The following is a 12,126-nucleotide window of genomic DNA, read 5'->3' as shown; positions in this document are numbered from 1 at the left end:
CGGAGACAAGCAAGTGAGTGTCATAAGGTACTACTTAAGCTCACATAAGGTATTATGGGGCAGTATCAGAATTCGCATGTGGGGCCCGGGCCTTGTAAGACGCTTTCCACTATTCTGCACCGTGGGCATGCAAACCGCTCAACTGCTCCGGATCTTTACTTCTCATCTGCGAAATGGAGCGGGTAATACGGTTTTTCCGTCTCCTTCCCTGAAAAGCCAGGGGCGCGATGGGGACAGGGGTCTGGAAAGCCCCGCCCCCTGAGACATGCGCACAGCCGCGCTGGGCCCGGGGCTTTAAGCGCTGGGGACTGGACAGAGAGCCGCCGGACTCTGGCGCGGCTCACTCTGGTGCGGGCCAGCTGAGGGCGCGCGCCGAGCGGTCCGCGGTCGCGAGCGCGCGAGCACCATGGACGCGCCGAGTCCCGGGGAGCCCGGGGCGCGCGCTGCCCAGGCCCCGGGAGAGCCGGCGGAGAGCGGGAGCGCGAGCAGGCCCCGGGTCTGGCGGGGCTGGGGCCCCGTGGAGCTGGTCGTCTTCTTGGCCAACTTCTCGTTGGCGCTGCAGCGGCCGCTCACCACCCAGTACCTGTGGCACCGCCTGGGCGCCGAGGTGGGCTACAACGGCACCAGCCGCGGGGGCGGCTGCAACCACACCGAGGACCCCAAGCAGCAGGTACCCTCCCGGGGCCACTGGCGTGCGAGCGGAGGCTGAGGAGGTGGGGGCGGGCCTTGGAGGGGACTGTGCCGGGGGGCGGGGATCTGAGCGGGGAAAGGGACGGAGGGGCGGGGCCTGAGCCGTCCGTGAGACTTGGAGAGCTGTCCTGGCAACCAGGATTGAGCCTGGAGACCCATCAGATACAGGAGCCCGTCGGTTAATTAATGAACATTCAGTGAGGGCCTGCTATGTGCCGGGCGCTGTGCTAAGAGCTGGGGATAAAAATAAGGCAAAAGACAGCCCCTGTCCTCAAGGAGCTCATAGTTGTCGCGGGGCAGCCAACAGAGAAATTAGGATGGACGCTTAAGCAAGTCATGGAGAGGACAAATAGGAAGCAACAGAGGAAAGGCAATAGAATTTAGAGGGGTTGGGAAAGTTAACTGTAGGAGATGGGACTTGAGGGAAGCCAGGAGGCCGGGATGAAGAGGGAGAGCCTCCAGGAGTCGGAGACAGCCCAGAGAAAATGCCCAGAGCTCGGAGATGGAGTCTGGTACTAGCAACAGCATGGAAGTGACAGTGGCAGGAAGAGTAGGGGATGTGGTGTAAGAGAAAGTAGCCCCATGACCAATTTACTAGTCGTTTAAACCAAAATAGGAGGGGATTTAATCTGAGGAAGGGGCCAAGGAGGGAACTGAGGAAAGATGGTCCCAAGGGATGGGGCCTGGAGAAAAGTCATCAAAGAGGCGGAGTTTAAGAAAACTATGGGAGTACTTTTAGGAGGGGTGGGGCTTGGTCTAGGAAACTGAGTTTGAGTTTCTATTAAGGTGAGGAGTCTTTTTTTTTTTTTAATAAGAACAATAATTGAATTTTTCTCAACGGTATTTAATTTTTTTCAATTACACGTAAAGATAGTTTTCAACATTCATTTTTGTAAGATTTTGCATATCAAATGGGTGAGGAGTCTCGAACTGAGTTTGCAGAGTGTGATTAGGCACTGAATCTGAAGGGAGAAGACTTAGTGGGTAACTTAAGGGAAAGGGTCCTGTTGCTGAATGGGGCTGGAAAAGGAAAGACTCCTAGTATTAGATTTAGAACTGGAAGATACCTTAAGGTCATCTAGTCTGCCTCATTTATATAATTAAAAAAAATTTATATATATATATATATATATATGTATATATATATTTAAAGACCCCGAGAGAGAGGTAAGGTAACTTCTCTTCAGTGAGATAGTAAGTAAATGGCTCAGCCAACCTCTGAACTGCAATCCTCTGACACCAAATTTAAGGTGATTTTGTAATAAGTGGTAGTATTTGGAATCAGGAGATCCCATTCTATTCCTGCCTCTGACACTCACTAGTTATTTGACCATAGGCAAGTAACTTTATCTCTCTGAACCTATTCTTCATTTTTTGTACAATGAGGCTGATAGTTCCAAAGGGCATCACTGGTTTAGTGGAAAGAATACCTGCTTTGAATTCCTGCTTGTGTGACTGAGCTAATTTCTTTCCTAGATTGCAGTTTTAGACTCGTGGAATTTGAAAGTTGGAAGGGACCTACCTCAGCAGCCATCTAGTCCAGCCCCTATAAAGAAAGGAATCTTCTTTATGATTATAACCCCCCAGGATATACTCAACAAGTGGTGCTCTGACCTCTGATTATAATTAATAATAATTAGCACTTATATAGCATTTTGATCTTCCAAGAATCATGAAAGGTAAGGACTGTTATCATCCACATTTTATAGTTAAAGAAATTGAGGCAAACAGATTAAGTGGCTTGTCCAATGTTAAACATCTATTAAATATCTGAGGCTGAATTTGAATTGAGGTCTTCTTAACTTCAGGCATATTGCTCTATTTCACTGATCCACCTAGTTGTCCTCCTGTGTACCTTCTTTTCATCAACACCTGGTTCTGCCCTCTGAGGCTGAGAGAGCAAGCCTACACCTTCTTTCACAGAATGGTCCTTTGAGCACTTGAAGACGTCTCTCTTCTCCCCTATATTTTCTCTTCAGAATAAATATTCCTCCTTGTTCTTTTAACCATTATTCTCACTAAATGGACTTAAGACCCTTCCCCTTGCTGGTTGCTTTTCTCAGGCTTGTTAGGATCATTTTTAAGCTGTGGCCCAAGAACTGAATACTTTACTCCACATCTGGTCTGACTGGAGCACAGTTCAGAGGGACCATCATTTCTTTATTTCTGGAAGTTCTGCCAGTGAAACATGGCAGAGTGGAGCAGTTTCAGGGATTATAGAGTCAGAGGACCTAGGTTTGAATCCCCCTCTTGCAGTTCTAGACCATGTGACTTTACCTTTGGTCTTTGTTTAATGACCAAGCTGGACTTAATGATCTTAAAGGTGCTTTTCAGTTCTTAGGTCAGGGAACTTAGCATCTTAATTTAACAAAATCATATTCCTTTCTTAGCTGCTACATCACACTGTACACTTGTATTTAGATTGTGGTCCACTATACTAACCCCCCAAATTTTTTTTTCCTGACAAACTTCTATTTATTTGCACAGGATCAGGAGTGGAGCCTGGGCTGAGCCAACTGATAGAGATAAATGGCTATTAGAGAAAAAATTCTTGAGGATCCTAGCCTTGGGGGATGTCTGCAGAGGGTCAGGGTTGGGACTTGTGGTAATAGAGAAAGATTGAGGCATATGGCCAGGGAGGAATGAAATCTAAGAAGAAAGAGGGCTAAGAGGCAGCATCATGGTGGGAAAAGGCATGGAGTTGAGGTTTAAAGGGGGGTCGGTTATATAAATCAGGGAGATGGCAAACACCTAAAAGGAATGTAGGGGAAAGATTTGGAAGGGACAGTTCCTTGCCCATCCCACCCTCCTTCTCTTGAGATCTCCTTACGTCTCTTTTGTGCCTGTATGATCTCAGGTAAGTCATTTTTCTTAATTGGTTCTCATTTTCTTTTTCTATAAAATGTAGAGAGTGGGCTAGGTGATATAAGAAGTCCTTTACCCTTTTCTAGCTGATAATTTTCTCCCTACCTGTGCCCTGGAGAGAAATTCCTTCTTGTTTGCAAGGCTTCCACCCACAGCTTGGAACTCCTGTGTATGAGTGTTTGGAGGTGGGAGGGATATGGTTACTGGACTGAGGGGGCCTGTGTCTGTGCAGGAAGTGGAGACCCTGACCTCCCACTGGAGTCTCTACATTGATCTGAGTGGCTTCTTCGTGGGGCTTTTCTCAGCCACCCTCCTGGGCCCATGGAGTGACCGTGTTGGGCGGCGTCCACTGCTGGTGCTGGCCTCCTCTGGTCTCCTGCTTCAGGTCATTGTGTCCATCCTCGTCGTGAACTTGGAACTCCATGTCGGCTACCTCGCCCTGGGACGCCTACTTTCTGCCCTTCTAGGGGACTATAATGCCCTTCTGGGCACCAGCTTTGCCTCTGTGGCTGATGTCAGCACCGCCAGCTCACGCACCTTACGCATGGCGATGTTGGAGGCCTGCCTGGGGATATCCGGCATGTTGGCCAGCATCGCAGGGGGTCACTGGATCAAGGCCCAGGGCTATATCAATCCTTTCTGGCTGGCGCTGGCCATCCTCATCACCACCACGCTCTATGCAGCATTTGTGTTCCGAGAGTCAGTGCCTCAGCCGCAGAAAGCTTCTCTCTTTACACTCCAGCATTACCGGTTAGTGTATCGGCTCTTTGCAGCCCCTGCCCCAGGGAAATCCAGGAAGAATCTGGCCCTCTACCTGCTGGCCCTTTTCCTGGTGCTCACCATTCATTTTGGAACCTGGGACATTGCTGTCGTGTACGAGCTAAGCTGGCCCCTGTGCTGGGGCTCTGATCTTATTGGCTATGGCTCAGCGGCCCAGCATCTTTCCTACCTGGTCGGCCTCGTGCAGCTGTGGGTCTTCCAGCTGTGCCTGAAGGACAGTTGGGTGGCGGAGATCAGCCTCGCCTTCAACATTGTGGGAATGGTGGTGTTTTCTGTGGCCAGAACCACAGCACTGATGTTTACAGGTGAGCCTGTTTGGATACTCAGGGCTACGGGGGTGTGGGAAAGCTGGGAGGTCATCACCAATTCCGTGGATAAGCCCAGCAGAGTCTAGTGCATCCTTTCAGAATCCTGCCCTCCACCAAAAGAACTCATGCAGTTTTATTGGACAGCATATGAGTCCTGTAACAGAGACCCTCAGCTGACAAAAAAGCCCTAGGGAATGAGGAGGAGGAGGAAATTTAGAATGGGGATTAAACCTGCTTTAGGGAACTTGTGAGTGAGGAAACTTCTACAGTATAGGTAGAAAGATCTTGTTGGCAACTTAAGGTCTTTAGGAATTGCCCAGGAAACAGAGAGGTGCCCAGAGTGAGTGATCAAGGTCACACAGCCGGATCCGGTCAGAAGCAGGACCTGAACCTGGCTCTTCTGGCTTCCAGGAAGGTTCACCTCCCTCCAGTCTGCCTTGTCTCTCACCTCAGTCCTCTTGTCGAGTGTCCGGAAGTCAGGCTACCATTCTCTGATGCACCCGTAACTGACATGTTTGATGTTGATCTTCCTACAGGGTATGGGATCCTCTCTTTCTCATTGGTGGTGACTCCAGTGATCCGAGCCAAGCTCTCTAAGCTGGTCAACAAGACAGAACAGGGTGAGTTATAGCCGGGGTGGAACTGGCTCTTGTATGCTATATATTTCTCTGTGAACTGGACTGGGGACTGTGTGTCTCCTCTCATGACAATAGAAAATAATAACCTAGACTTATTGTTGTTATGTAGTAATTTTTGATTGACCCTTGGGGTTTTCATGGCAAAGATACTGAGTGGTTTGCCATTTCCTTCTCCAGCTCATTTTATAGATGAGGAAACTGAGGCAAACAAGATTAAGGGACCTGCTAGGGTCATATAGCAAAATAGATTTGAAGCCAGATTTTGGGGGTGCTTTGGTAAATTTTTTATTTTACACTTAAGTTCAAAAGAGAAAAAAATTGTCAAAACAACAATAAATTAAATTTCAAGAAAACCTATATAATTTGTTTTCAAATCTGTTCAGCTTTTTCTTGTTTCCCTATTTTTATTTTGTTTTCTCCTCTGATATGGAGATACGCAAACACACATGTGCACACACCTATTATATATTGATACATATTTATGTAACATTGTACTATGCATATTTTCTCCTGTCATCTTTTTTTCAGAAAGTGGATAGCATCTTTCTTCATATGTCCAAGTTTTTCTATGTTTTTCTAAATCAACCAGCTCATCATTTCCTATATCAGAGAAATTTCCTTTCTGAATTCAAACAGTATCTTCCTTCATAGGATCATATTTATAACAGCCAGGATGACTTGGTTGTTCAAAGTTGTTCTTAAAACAATACTATTGTTACAATGTATATAGTGTTCTTACAGTGTTACAATATTGGATACAATCTTCTTTTGGTTGTCTTCATTTCACTCTTAATTATTTCATGAGGTCTTTCCACGTTTTTCTAAAATCGAGATCATCATTACTTATAACAGAATAATATTCCATCATAACCGTGTTTCACAGTTTGTTTAGCCATTCCCCAGTTGATAGGCATCCCCACGATTTCTAATCCTTTGCTACCACAATGAGAGCTGCTATAAATATTTTAGAATATGTTGGTTCTTTTCCATTTTCCCTAATCCTCTTGGGAAAAAGACTTGGGCTAAGTCATTGTATGGTCAATTTAATAACTCTTTGGGCATAATTTCAAATCTTTCTCCAAAATGGTTGGATCAGCTCACGGATTCACCAACAATGAATTAAGGTCCCAATTTTTCCACATCCCCTCCAACATTTGTGGTTTTCTCCTTCTATCACTTTAGCCAATCTGAGACGTAGAAGATGATATCCCAAGGTTGCTTTAATTTGCATTTCTCTAATCAATAATGATTTAGAGCGTTTCTTCATATGAATATAAATTATTTGAATTTCTTCACTGGAAAACTGCCTGTTCATAACCTTTGACTATTTATCCATTGGGAATGACTTGTATTCTTGTAGATTTGACAAAATTCTTTATATATTTGAAATGAGACTTTTATCTGAGGAACTGTCTATAAATCTTTTTCTTCAGTCTCCTGCTTTCCTTCTGACCTTAACTGCTTTTGTTTCATTTGTACAAAACATTTTAAGTTTAATGTAATCAAAATTATTCATTTTTCATCTCACTGTACTATGTCTTATTTGTTCATAAATTGTTCATCTATCCATAAGTCTGATAGATATTATGTTCTAATTTTCTTGTAATATCTCCCTTTATATGTAGGTCATGTATCCATTTTGACCTTCTGCTAAATAGTATAAGATATTGGTCTTTGTCCAATTTCTGCCATATTGTGTTCCAGCTTCTTCCAACAGTTTTTAGCAAATAATGAATTAGTATCCCCAAAACTTAATTCTTTACACTGGTGAAACACTGGGTACCTATATTCACTTGCTGTTATGGATTATATATCTGCTCTGTTCCACTGATCTTCCTTTCTGTTTCTTAGCCAGTACCAGGTACCTTATAATATAGTTTAAGATCTGGTACTGCTAAACTTCTTTTCTTTACCTCCCACCACCCCTGCCATTAATTCCTTTGATATTCTTGACCTTTTATTCTTCCAAATGAATTTTGTATTATTTTTTCTAGCGCTGTAAAATTTTTTTTGGTAACTTAATTAGAATAGCATTGAATATATAGATTAATTTTGATAACACTGTCATTTTTATTATATTGGCCCTGTCTATTGATAAAAAATTAATGTTTCTCCATTTATTTCAATCTGATTTTATTTGTTTATACAAATTTTTTTTTAATAGTTTTATTCAGAAAGATCCTGGGTTTATTTTGGTAGATGTATTCTGAAGTATTTTATACTGTCTGGAGTTATTTTATATGGAGTATTTCTAGATGTTTTTTTTTTCCTGCAGGGTCTTGTTGATAATGATAAGAATGATGATGATGATTTATGTGGGTTTACTTTATATCCTGTTACTTTGCTGAAATTATTAATTATTTCAATTAACTTTTCAGTTGAGTTTTTAGGATTTTCCAAATATGTCATCATATCATTTGCCAAAAAAAAAAAAGATAGTTTTATTACCTCATTGTCTTTTCTGATTTCTTCTTCTTCTCTTATTGTTATTGCTAAGATTTCCAATACAATATGGAATAATTATTGGTGCCAGTGGGCATCTTTGTTTCACACCTGATCTTACTGGGAAGATTTCTAGTTTATCTCCATTACAGATAATACTTGATAATGGTTTAGATAATGCTTATCAATTTACCGAAAAGTCTGTTTATGCCTTTAGAGAGAGAGAGAGAGGATGTGTGATTAAAGTTTCGTTCACCTCTCTTTTTATCACTTAGTCCTGGATAACCTTAAGCTTTAACAGCCTTAAACTAAACTAAGACTTTTGGGATACCCTGGATAGAACTTACTATATTTCCTTGCCTTCATATTTATCATTTACAGACATACATATTTAACATATCTCTAAAATGGTTACTATCTTGGAGAGGAAAAGAATTTGGAAATCAATATTTTTAAAAATAAATGTTTTTACGTGTAATTGGGAAAAAAATATTCAAAAAATCTATCTCATTTCATGGATGCATCAGGAGTGATAATCATCCACTCCCTTGTCATTGGATAGAAAGATTGTTCCTAGATTATTGTTGTTTTAATTCAATTGAGCTGCTGTTGTCTGTTTTCTCCTGAGAAGGTAGAGACCCAAAGCAATCTCCAGGAGAGGATCCTGATCTGAAGAAGTGGCTCAGAGCGACACTTCTCAGGCTGCTCATTCAATAATGCAGAGCAGATCAGTCTTCCAGGCCTTTCTGTTGGTTCCTGTGAATAGTGGTGGGGAGTGACACTGATCATTGACAGTTATTGTCAATGATCTCAATGTCTCAAATCTTGGAAGGGCTGTTGTATAAAGAGAGAGGGTACATTTATTTGGGGTTGCTTTAAGACAGGTGGATGGACATTAGAAAGGGCAAATTTTAACTCAACTAAGAAAGGACTCAGTAGCCAAGTTGACCAGTAATAGAATGGGCTGCCCCAATGACAATGATCTTCCCTTTGCTGGAAGTGTTCAAATAAAAGCCAGAGGACCAGCTGTCAGGAATCCCATAGAAGCAACTCCTGCCTTAAGCATCCATCTCCGATATTCTTTGATGATCTCTTTCTCTAATTCTTTTCCTTCTTCCTCACTCCAGGTGCTCTCTTCTCGTGCATTGCCTGTGTGAGTGGAATCGCCATGCTATCCGCCACAGGAATCTTCAACTCCCTCTATCCAGCCACCCTGAACTTTATGAAGGGCTTTCCCTTTCTCCTGGGAGCTTTTGTTCTTCTCATCCCAGCCATTGTGATTGGGTAAGGCAGTTTTCCCTTTCTTTGAATTTGACTGGTGTGAGGAGAGATATCCTTTGGGTCTTTTCTTACAGTCCTGATTCCATCACCCTTGGCTGGAACAGGAAATCTGCTTGGCACTGACTCACCAAACCATTCTCTCTCTGACCTATCCAAGGCCTGAGAGCCATGGGCTTTGAGTCAGGAAGGCCTGAATTCAAATCCCCATCTCATGTATTTATTAAATGTGTGAACTCAGGCAAGTCACTTTCCTTTGGGTCTCAACTTTCTTATCTATAAAAATTGTCCTGGAGTCCCTTCTCACTCTGAATGTTCAATCCTGTGATCCAGGATTCCCTATTGTTCTGGGCATCTTTGTGCCCTTCTAGAGAAGCTGATCCTGTGCCTTTTCTAAGGTTGGGGATAGCCGGTGGTCTCCTGTTTACTCTGGGGGCCAACGTCCACTAACAATCCATAGTGGAGACTGATGATTCCCTCCTTGGACAAGTTTCTAAACCTGTTCCACCCCATGTAAGGTCCAGGGTTAAGTGACTTGCCTAAGATGACATAGCTAGTAAAAGCATCTGAGGTCACATTTGAACTCAAGATTTCCTGATTCCATGCCCAGAACTCTGTCCATTGTATACCTACCGTGAACAAAGGGGAACCATCTGATGGTGATCAGAAATGGCCCAGAGTTTTTGAAGGACTTGCTGGGAGAGCCCAGTGTCGTATGTCTTCCTGAGCTGGAAAGACTTTGCAGTGTAGATTCAGCCATAAACTATGGGCTGTTATTTGGATTGCCAGAATAACTAAGCTTGTCCCTCTCATGAGTCTTTTTTTTTTTTTTTTAATAAAGTTTTTTATATTCATGCTGTATAAGAAAAATCAGATCAAAAAGGAAAAAGGAAACAAAATGCAAGCAAAGAACAACAAAAAAGTTATAATTCTATATTGTGATCCATACTCAATCCCCACAATCCTTCTCTGAGTGCAGATGGCTCTCTCCCATCACAAGGCCATTGGAACCCTCTCACAAGTCATTAAAGGGGTTGTGATCAACTTCAGTGAAGGGACGGCCCACACCAAGGAATGATGAATCCTTGAAGTAGGGACGAAATGAACTTTTCTTAATTGAGTCTTCATGGTTTGGTTACTTCCCCTCTTTTCTTCCTCCTGCTTCACTAGCTATTCCCCTTTGCCAATTAAAGAGATGGAGATAATGAGCATTCTGGCAGAACCTGGAAGTGCTTTATTTTTGCTAACCTTGATTTTAAGCAGACTGGCTTCATTAACTCCCTTCCCTGCCTGGACACCGTTCCCCTTTGTCCACAAGGGGTGGGCCTTATAAAGGGAAGGCCCAGGATTGTGTAAGTTCTCCCAGAGGGTGGTTTAGGTTACCCGAATCAGGCCTGAACCACTTCCTTCTGTTCTTACAGAGTGCTGGAAATCTCTGACCCTCGATCTGAATACCAGGAAACACTTTATTGAAGCCCCCTAACTCACTCTGAGACCCACCAGGAGAAGAGGTGGAGCTTCTGATCGCTGCTTCAGCAAATGAGAGCAGAGGGCAGGACTGTTTGCCAGCAGAAGTGTGGACTTCTACCCCACAGGCTTTACCCTCAACCTTTCTGTCCTCAGAAGAGAGGTGATCAGACCAGTTGGTTAACTACAGCCAGACTGACCTAGGACAAAATTGTGGGGGAAAACCCCCTCCTTTTTAGCAAAATTGGAAATATTGAAAAATAGCATTTCTCTGATCTAAAAATCCTCTGTAAACTTGTCTCTTTAGGAGAGTGGGTAGAACCAAACCTTTCTGCGGGAAATGGATCAAGATTCAGTTATTGCATCTGAACCTCCAGGACCCCATTTGGGGATTTCTTGGGGATATTTAAAGATAGTGGAGTTTTTCACTATCTTTTCCATTTCTTCCACTCATTTTACAAGGAAGAAAACTAAGGCAAATACAACTAGTAAGTGCCTGAGGGTGGATTTGATTCCAAGCCCAGTGCAATATTCACTACTGATGCCCCAAGGCCATAACTAAACTTAATTGTGATCAACGATCATTGCCTTGTCTGTTCTTGAAGGGAAACACAGGGAACAATTCCTCTGAAAGAACAGCATCTTCTCTTCTCTCATTCTCATAAGATTCTTCCTGTGGATCTCTGAGAGGAGACCTATGAATTCCTATGAATTCTATGAAGGGAGTAGACCAAGGAGGCAATAAGACTGGCATCTTGACTCACTGATTCAACTATTCTAGAATTTTTACCCAAACCACACTTTTTCATATTGTGATTTTCTATTTCAACATTCCTTTAAATGTTATCTGAAATCATTCTGGGATAGAGTGGTGTCAGAGTACATGGGATCCTATGCCAGTTTAGTAGAAATGCTTGGATGTGAGATTCATGTAAAATTAAATAAAATTTAATATTTTAAATGGAAAATGTCAGATTAAATAAAATTTTTCTAAGAGAATTGATTCTGAATCACAAGAGTATAATCATAATATTAATAATTTTTTTTCTTCAACAACAATCGTTTCTTTCTTCTCCCCAACCTCTCCTATCGAACAATCAGAGACTGAGAGCTGGAAGGTCCATTAGAAGCTAACTAGTCTGGCCCCTTACATTTTATAGTGTTCTCTTCCTCCCATTTGAGGATCTCTTTGAATAATAAATAATAGCTAACGTAGATATAACACTTTTAACGTTTGACAAGCACTCTACACATCTCCTTTGTTACTTCTGTGTTGTCCCTCCTCTTCCCCAGGTGCTCAATGCCTTTGTGCTACCGTATGTCTCCATTTGTGGTTCATTTTTCAGTTATGTCCAACTTTGTGACTACATTTGAGGTTTTTTGGCAAAGATACTGGAACGATTTGCCATTTCCTTATCCAGTTCATTTCCCAGCTGAGGAAACTGAGGCAAACAGAATTAAATGACTTGTGCAGGGTGTCCTTGCTAGTTTCTGAAGCTAGATTTGAACTCAGAAAGATGAATCTCTGGACTCTAGGCTAAGAACTCTATGCATTATAGTGTCACCTAGTGCCCGTGTCTCCAATAGCAATTTCTTATCTCAGACTTTCCAGCTGTATCTTAATCGTGATTATTTGTTTCTTGCTTCTCCCCTCTCAT

At 42.6% G+C, this 12,126-nt stretch overlaps 1 protein-coding gene across 1 annotated transcript; it reads left to right on the top strand.

Annotated features, from left to right (window-relative positions):
• The first annotated feature begins 284 nt into the window (after positions 1-284).
• On the top strand, positions 285-10,921 carry SLC46A1 (solute carrier family 46 member 1). Its single transcript, XM_031967677.1, has 5 exons — positions 285-670; positions 3,788-4,640; positions 5,180-5,263; positions 8,851-9,007; positions 10,423-10,921. The coding sequence occupies exons 1-5, from the start codon at positions 407-409 to the stop codon at positions 10,472-10,474; spliced, it is 1,410 nt and encodes a 469-aa protein (XP_031823537.1). The 5' UTR covers positions 285-406; the 3' UTR covers positions 10,475-10,921.
• The last annotated feature ends 1,205 nt before the right edge of the window (positions 10,922-12,126 follow it).

This window comes from Sarcophilus harrisii, chromosome 4, assembly GCF_902635505.1.
Source record: "Sarcophilus harrisii chromosome 4, mSarHar1.11, whole genome shotgun sequence".
Taxonomy (NCBI): domain Eukaryota; kingdom Metazoa; phylum Chordata; class Mammalia; order Dasyuromorphia; family Dasyuridae; genus Sarcophilus; species Sarcophilus harrisii.
Note: the sequence above shows the minus strand (reverse complement) of the source record. Positions and strands in the feature narration are given on the sequence as shown.

Excerpts from the sequence above, each read along its gene's own strand:
- SLC46A1 (XM_031967677.1), top strand. The coding sequence starts at position 407 with ATGGACGCGCCGAGTCCCGGGGAGCCCGGGGCGCGCGCTGCCCAGGCC. Across the intron at positions 5,264-8,850 it reads GGTCAACAAGACAGAACAGG|GTGCTCTCTTCTCGTGCATT; the intron begins GTGAGTTATAGC and ends TCCTCACTCCAG. Across the intron at positions 9,008-10,422 it reads ATCCCAGCCATTGTGATTGG|AGTGCTGGAAATCTCTGACC; the intron begins GTAAGGCAGTTT and ends CTGTTCTTACAG.